This window comes from Nicotiana tabacum, chromosome 8, assembly GCF_000715075.1.
Source record: "Nicotiana tabacum cultivar K326 chromosome 8, ASM71507v2, whole genome shotgun sequence".
Lineage (NCBI taxonomy): Eukaryota > Viridiplantae > Streptophyta > Magnoliopsida > Solanales > Solanaceae > Nicotiana > Nicotiana tabacum.
Genome location: NC_134087.1, coordinates 130040889 through 130049442, shown reverse-complemented (window position 1 = coordinate 130049442; position 8554 = coordinate 130040889). Strand labels below are relative to the sequence as shown.

Genomic DNA, 8554 nt, shown 5'->3' with positions numbered 1-8554 from the left:
ATCTCATCAACCTTATGTTTAAGCAAACCGAAAAGTATCTCTTCAGCCGCAACACAAGCTTTAGCAAAAGGGAACTGTCTCCTCCCTTTCTTTGCGATTCTCGTGGGAAATTCAAACACTTCCAGGTGAATAGCTTGGCTAACCCAAACAACAGATGTACCAATGAACTTTAGGAGAGCTCCACTTAGAATCACAATCATAAATCGAGCCGAATGATTAGTCACCATATCATAATAATCAAGTTGGTGACCATAGGACATGAAACTCACTTTCACAATAACTGCAACAAGTGTCTCCATTGTATATTTTAGATACTTAGAAAATAGAAATGCATGAAAACGACCAAAAGGCAAGATAAGATTAAGTGGATCCTCCTATTTTGTCCCACTCTAATGTATCAAGGGAAATGCGTTATCCTCGACAAACTCACTACTGCATGAGTAAAAGTATAGCAGTTCCAAAAATCGAGCAATAGATACAACCATAATAAGAGTAATAGATACTAAGGCTACATATGGTTGTACGAATATGTAAGAAAGAGATGTTACAACCTCGACACATTCACAATCTAACTCTGCATGGGTGATAAGTGATAGAAATCCATCATACTGTTTTAATTCTTCAAATTCACTACATAAAAGTGCATTGGAATCAGTCGGATAATCATGTCCTGTATCGAACCAAATGTCCACGCAACTACATGATAAACTAAAATAAGCACAAGCAACAATATGATTTCTGGCATATTCAAGCATCTTAGATGCCTCCATGGAAGAGACATGTGTTGCATCAGCCGGAACTACAATTAAGGACACAATGCTGGAACTCGAATTGTTTAACTTCAAGAGCTGCAGACTTTAGTGTTGGGTCCCATACATAAAAATTACACCCTTTTCAACTAAATTACTTGGGGAAACCAGATTTTTCATGTAATTACCACAACCCTGAGTGAGTACAGGAGGCAGGTCCAGGGCACAAACAATAAAATAGCTAGCATAGTGTCTGCCATCAAAGGCAATTTCCAAGAGAACATATATGTGCCTACTGTTTATAAACAATTATAAACAAGAACTACCCACCTCGATTATTTTCCCTGTGTCAATCCAACTGCATTTGTATAAGGCAAAATCATGGTGACGAAACAATATATTTTGATTAGCCCTAGCAAATGAAAATTTTATCCCATGAAATCTTCCAATAGCATTTGACATGACATATCCTTGTCTAGCAAAAAAAATCTGATAACCAGTTATATCTCTTAGAGGAGATATTTTTAACACCGGAGCTGCATTATCTCTTGCATTTTCCTCCTCTTTGTTTATAGATTCCAGTACTTTTGTCACGTTACCATTGAAACCAGTTAAACCTACTAAGGAATTAATGAGAGCAGAGATTGAAGGAGTACCAATCTGATTGACTAGAATCTCAGTAGTATACTCAGTTTGCAAGGTCTCAGAGTGAGACTGGTGCGTGTTGCCATTTATGTGAGAGCCTTCATCAAATACCTATACCTCCTTTGATTTTGCATTGTTTAAAGCAGATTTCGTTGTATCAGTAAAGACTTCAACATTTGATCGCTCAATAGCAAACACCTTGGAACAACAACAGCCATATGATATATTGTCGAACACTTGGGCTTCGATTTCGGTAGAATATTCCTTTCTTGTAGCCATGTGACCTTCCGGCGGTTCGAGATGTTGTTTACAAAAATGAATTCGCACCTTTGCAGCAAAGTGTTCCTAATCCGTCAATTGTTTGTTCCGGAGAAGCCATCGAAACCACTCAAACACCTTCTCATCTAGGTAAATAAACGCGCATAATAATTTGTTATTTTTTGATGTACCGTAGAATTCAAAGTAACGTTCAGCCCGAGAAATCCATAACTCTGAATCCTCACCACTGAATCGTCGAAATTCCACCAAAGTAGGTTTACTCGTTGCAAAGTTTTCAACCAACTCATGTAACAATGAACGAATTTCAGCGATATCCTTCGACCACAAATCCTTCACCACCTTAATTGGATCATCGATAGTTCAAAATATTTGGTCCTCCATTGAAGACCTCTGGATGAAAGCACTAATATAAAAAACCGATTTTTCAACACTTCTATTACTTCAAAAGTGACAGTAAATTACAGCTCAACTCAAATTATTCGAGGAATTAGAGATACTAAACTAAAATACAAGGAATAGAGAAGAAGGGATGAGAAACTCATACTATGAATGGGTATGAGAGGATATAGACACTCAGAAGGACGATGAAGAGCAGACATTTCACTCAACAGTACACATCCCTGTATCTCCCCCTGGGATCCCAAATATAATGCCCTAGCATTCTATTCGGTTGTTTCATCATTGGGCCTTTAGCTCCAAGCCCAATAGTCCCAAGTGGATCAGCCTCGTTCCACACTTCTGGCTCATAATTCCTTACTAAGTCGGGATGGTTCACAATACCCATATATAAATATTAAATTGTTAGCATTTTAGCACCGCAATCACGTCTAGTCTCACCTCAACTTCTCTCTTCACATGCTGATTAAACTTGTAGTGCGTATATTCACTCTTATTCTATTAATCCTAAAATATTTGCTCTCTAAGATGTTTTTATATAATTCAAACTTTTGTTTGACATCCTAAATTGTGTGTGAGTGGGGGGGGGGGGTTATTAAACACCACAAATTGTATCGAATTCTAGTATTCTGGAAACCCCCACAATCTGATGCAATTTGTGGAGGTTATAAAAAACCTCTACAATAAAATCTCCACAAAAAGAATTATATTGCGGGGGATAAAATAAACGCCACAAAATGATCTTATAGTGGGGTTCTTATAACTCCCACAAATAAACCCCCACAAAATAAGCTTTTTTTGTAGTGTAACTATGTATTATTTGGTAAGCATGAAATTAGTGTAATTGAAGGGATAATTGCACTTTCCAATTCTCAAAGGGGAGGTGAGAATTAGTGGTAATTATACTGTGTAATTAGAAATTAATACGTATAATTATCTATTTTTCTTTTGTTTTTATTTTTAAATATATTTAGTATTCTTTTACACTATTTTTCTTATTCTCATTTTCTAACCTTCCAACGTGTTGCTTATATGTACTTTCATATAATTATCCGACTTCTTTTATTTTATTTCTTTTTTTTTATAATTTTTTTGTTAACAACAATTTCATATTTTACTAACTTTATTTTTTATTCAACAGTATAAAATAAATATTAAGAAACAATACCTTCTAAATTCATGTCTATCCTTTTGTTATTTAAATAGTGAAACAAATAATAGATTTTATATTATAAGTATTCATTTGAGTTGATAAAAAAATTAAAATCATAATTAAAACTTTTATTAATTATTTTAAATTAAAATATTAGTTAGTTGAAAGATAGTTAGATACAGATCATTTTTTTCAATATTAGTTACTAACTTATAATTATTTAATATTTTTATTAAAAGTATACAATTAAATTACATAGTTATAGATAATATATAATATTTCTTATATATGCATGTATGTTAATCACATTAAATTTTACTTCTTTATATTTTAGTAGTTTTATTTTCTAGTCATTAGTATAAATATTTGTCATAAAAAATATTTTCTAAGCTCATATATAACTTTCTTATATTCACATGAGTAGGTGAGAAGATTATATTCGTTATTGGCGTTTCAATTAATTAATTTATGGAATGATATTATTTGTTTATAAGATACAGATGATTTTTATGATATTATTTATCACTTTATAATTATTTAATAAGTTTTTAGAATAATATTTATTTTAAATATCTCATAGTAAATTATTTTTGATATTTATCATTTACATATATGTTTGTCATATAGTAAATTATTCAAACATTAATCTAAAAATGTTTATTTAACTATGTAATTATACTTGTCCAAACAAATATGATAATGAAATTTACAGTGTGTTTATATTGTGGCAAATAAAAAGATCATCGAACATATTATACAGTGTAATTTTTAGTGTGTCTAATTACTGTTCAAGTAATTACACCATCAAGTAATTACACATGGCTTTCTAAACAGACCCTTATAGTTTCGGTGTACTTCTACTAGATTTTTAACGAGTAACTTTCCATATATAACCAGGTCTACCAGAAAAAGGCAATTAACGCTTTCTTGGTATTTTCCTTTTTTACCCTTGCCAATTCAAGTCCAAATTCCAATTCCTGGTTATTCAAGGAAACCAAATTAAACAGGAAAACAATTCCCTAAGGAAACCAAATTCTCATCCTATAAATTCACTTGCAAAGCCTCAAGGTTCCTCACTTTTCATTCAACAATTACTCCGTAGATTCGCAATGGCCCCACCTAAAACCACACTTAATTTCAAGAAGCACCAATTCAGAATGGCGATGCTCTCACAGACAATAAAAGCATTAGCATTCAAGACAAGAAAATTATTCCAAAAGGGTGATCAAGTTGATGTGGCAAGTCAAGAATATGGCTTCATAGGCTCTTACTACACCGCAACTATTGTTTCTTTCGATTGCACTAATTTTCAGTACAGAGTCAAGTACAAGACTCTGTTGACTGATGATAAGTCTGCGCCATTAGAGGAGACTGTCACTGCCGCCGAGGTCCGCCCTCTGCCACCTGATAAAAATGAAACTACGCCAGAAAACGACTTTCACATGTACGATATGGTTGATGTATTTGACAACGATGGCTGGTGGATTGGATTTATATATTGGAAAATTGGAACAAAGTGCTATGTCTACTTTCCTACTACTGGGGATAAAATTGCATATCCTTCTCATGTGTTGAGATTTCATCAAGAATGGTCTAATGGCAAGTGGAAAAATTCCAATAAAAGGGAGGATGTTGACTTATATTGATTTTGGTTTCAAGAAATTAACGTTTCTATTCTGAACAAAGTTTTGATTTCCTGTAGTATGATATGAATGTGGCTTAATCACTCTCCCTGTGCGATAAAAAAATTCCAGTTTAGTCGCATAGTTGTTATGTATGTGTGTTGGTACAGATTTTGATATGCTGTGGGCCTGTGTCAAGCATATATTGAGGAAATAGTTGAATGAAATATTTATAGTGAAAAACGAGAACATATAATTCGTTTTTGTTTTTTCCTGATGAATTGTCGGGTTAAGTGTTTCCAAATTTTTCTTAATTCCGAATTTTAGAGTAACTACTATTATGCTAAATAAGATGCAGTATTTTTCTTTCAAAACAAGGATCTAACATATTTACTTGCATCTGATTAATTTACCGTAGTTAAGTGATTTAATAAGGTTAAATATATGTTAGTTAATCATGGATTGCAAAAGCTTATACTTAACATATGTCATGCATCTCGTGGTTTGGTATAAATACCGTATAAATAATAATATCCACTCATTTTGCAAAAACTAATCCCCCTCCCTATTTCGATTTATCCATGAAAAAAATACAAAACTAACAGAACTACCACCTTCTCATAGATTATTTTCCTCCATTCTATTATTATTATTATTATTATTATCTTATTTTTTTACTCTTTAGAATTTAATCCTAACGATCCTCTAAATACGTTAAACCATAAAGGTTTGCATGAACTTTTCATCCTATTTTCCCTTGTTGCACCGACTCTCTCGCTCTCCCATTCCCACTCCCACTTTCACTCCTGCTTACTTCTATATATATTCATGATCCATGAAGAGCTCAGGCAAATAAAATATATTGCGTAATTGAAATAGAAAATAAAAAAATTAAATAAAAAAAAAACTAAAAGGGATAGGGGCTGAGTAAAATTATCTGTGGTTCTTTGTTAGATTTCCTCTGTTTGTCAATCTCAACACAGAGCCATGGCAAAGTTTTCCAAGAATTCCATGGTTCTGTGCTTTTGGCTAGTCATTGTTTTTGTAATCTCTTGTGCAAATGGTGTTAGGCTTAAGAAATTTGATCACCCCACTAAAGGTGATGGCACTCTTAACTTCTTGGTTCTTGGTGACTGGGGAAGAAAGGGCACCTTTAATCAATCTCACGTAGCTCAAAAGGTACCATTTTTCTTATCTTTGGCTTTCATCAATTTAATTTGGAGTTTCTAATATTGAATTGCATGAACAACTCATCTAAAAGCTTAATATATTAGAAAGAGCTCACTTTTATTTGTTTAATTATATCTTCAATGTTTCCTCATGTGTCCGTCTGACCTTTTTATGGGCCTAAGTATACGAAAATTCAGAGGGTGGTGCTTAGGGGCGGAGCTAGAAGGTTAAGTACGAGTTAGGCTGAATTCAATAGCTTTAATTCTATATTTGTATTGAGAGATCTATTAAATATGTACTAAAAGTTAAATTCAGAATCCAGTTACTAGTTACTGATATTTGATGTTGCTACCCTAGAATTTAGAACCCTTAAAGTTCAAAGCTTGGCTCCGCCTTTGGTGGGGTGAAATTTGAACGCATGACTTTTATATGCTATGGTACTATTTTGCATTAAATTATTAGATAAGTTGGTCACACAATTCAACATTTCATTTGATTGATAATTTTTATATATATAATGAGCTTGTTTCACTAAAAAGGGATCTAGGCAAAAGTACTGAATAAACTTCTTTTGGATGCAGATGGGAAGAATCGGAGAGGAGCTAAACATTGATTTTGTAGTATCAACTGGTGATAATTTCTATGATAACGGATTGACAGGGGTGTACGATCCAAATTTTGTAGAGTCATTTACCAATATATATACAGCAAAGAGCTTACAGAAACAATGGTATAGTGGTAAGTTCCCAAATATTAATTAAACACACTGCGGTTTTATATGACATTTGAATTGGTCTTAAAATTGTAATTTTCTGCAGTATTAGGCAATCATGATTACAGAGGAAATGTAGAAGCGCAACTCAGTCCTTACCTTAGGAAAATTGATAGAAGATGGCTTTGTTTAAGGTCTTTCATAGTTAATGCAGGTGCATAATCTCTTCTTTTAATTTCTCAGTCTTAAAGTTTCTATTTTTAACAAAAATAAAAATGTTTTCTCCTTTTTGTTCTTTGAAGAAATTGCTGAAATATTCATGGTGGATACAACTCCATTCGTGCAAGATTATTTCACGAATCCTAAGGATCATACCTATGACTGGCGAGGTGTGATCCCTCCAAACACATACACTGCGAACATATTAAAAGTAAGTTGAACTTAGGCTTTTCTTATCTTTTCTAGTCAGTAGTATTTTCATTTTAAGATTTCCCAAGATAATATTATAAATTTTAAATTATTTGTTTAAAATTAGGATGTTGAAAAAGCCTTGAGTGAATCGAGGGCGAGATGGAAAATAGTAGTAGGGCATCACGCCATTAGAAGTGTTGGGCATCATGGCGACACTCAAGTACTTGTGGATCGCCTTCTTCCTATGCTTAGGGTACGTAACTTTTCTTAATTATATCAATTGCACTTTTAATTTCTTGCCGAGTCTTTAACTTTGATTTCTCTCTCTCTCGTTAAATTGTCAGGCATACAATGTTGATTTTTACATGAATGGACACGATCACTGCCTTGAACATATTAGCGACACCGAAAGGTAAGAGTAAAGTTCAAATCTTGCAAGTACAGTTCAATACTTTGATATTCAACACGTTTTTAAAAAAATAAATTAAAATAATATCTTACTTTTCTCTTGTTTTTGTGTATATTTTGGTTGAAATTGCAGTCCGATTCAATTTTTAACAAGTGGGGCAGGGTCAAAGGCATGGAGAGGAGATGTGAAAGGATTAAATAGAGAAGACGTGAACTTTTTCCACGATGGACAAGGTTTCATGTCTGTCCAGTTAACACCAACAGAAGCTGAGATCAAGTACTATGATGTTTTTGGTAGAGTGCTACATAGATGGAATAGGTCCAAGTTGCTTCACTCAGCTATTTAGTTTTTCTTTTAGTTTTAAAACAACAAAGCTAATATTGGCTGTAAATACTGAAGTTATTAGATGTAGAAGAGAACAGATTTCACAAAACCAATTTAGTTTTGTGAGAGTAGTTTTCTCCAACGTTTAGGACTCATTTGGTTTGATGTATTAGAGGAAATAATCATGATATAAAATTTGATATTGCTTTATCCTGCATTTGATATGATATTACGATATTGTTTTGTACCTACTATAATATAAGTATGAAATAAAATAGATTAAACACCAAAACAACACACCCTTACAACCACTGAACCAAACGACTCCCGAGTGATTTCATTTTGCTATAACAAGACGTACCAATTTTTCTTCCACGGTGTCAATATCAAGTGCATAATAAAAAAAAGCAACCAAAGTACTCTAGAATATATAACCTAGGAATGTAATTCAGTTCAATTCTCAATCTGCTGGAACAACAAAAGGCATTTAATATTTTAAAATATCGGCCATGAAAACATCCGTCAAGACCTTCTTTGACTGCAGAGAAGTCTTCAACAGCAATAGAGCCTGTCAAAAAACAAGGAAATAATCCATTTTCAGGAGTCTACCGGGAACAAGAATGGCGTTATTCAAGAATATGCCCGACTTTATGGAATGAAAAAGCTAGGATCCCAGACAATCAA

The 8554-nt window shown here is 33.1% G+C and overlaps 2 protein-coding genes across 2 annotated transcripts; both read left to right on the top strand.

The window, feature by feature from the left end:
• Positions 1–4331: 4331 nt before the first annotated feature.
• Positions 4332–4868, top strand: LOC107801985 (protein AGENET DOMAIN (AGD)-CONTAINING P1-like). The gene has a single exon (XM_016625420.2). The coding sequence runs from the start codon at positions 4332–4334 to the stop codon at positions 4866–4868; it is 537 nt and encodes a 178-aa protein (XP_016480906.2).
• Positions 4869–5695: 827 nt separating this feature from the next.
• LOC107801984 (purple acid phosphatase 17-like) lies at positions 5696–8080 on the top strand. Its single transcript, XM_016625419.2, has 7 exons — positions 5696–6023; positions 6596–6752; positions 6833–6940; positions 7029–7156; positions 7262–7390; positions 7482–7549; positions 7679–8080. The coding sequence occupies exons 1-7, from the start codon at positions 5832–5834 to the stop codon at positions 7890–7892; spliced, it is 996 nt and encodes a 331-aa protein (XP_016480905.1). The 5' UTR covers positions 5696–5831; the 3' UTR covers positions 7893–8080.
• Positions 8081–8554: the final 474 nt, after the last annotated feature.

Coding starts and splice junctions, on each gene's coding strand:
- LOC107801984 (XM_016625419.2), top strand. CDS start 5,832: ATGGCAAAGTTTTCCAAGAATTCCATGGTTCTGTGCTTTTGGCTAGTC. Junction 7,157..7,261: donor ACACTGCGAACATATTAAAA/GTAAGTTGAACT, acceptor GTTTAAAATTAG/GATGTTGAAAAAGCCTTGAG. Junction 7,550..7,678: donor CATATTAGCGACACCGAAAG/GTAAGAGTAAAG, acceptor TTGAAATTGCAG/TCCGATTCAATTTTTAACAA.
- LOC107801985 (XM_016625420.2), top strand. CDS start 4,332: ATGGCCCCACCTAAAACCACACTTAATTTCAAGAAGCACCAATTCAGA.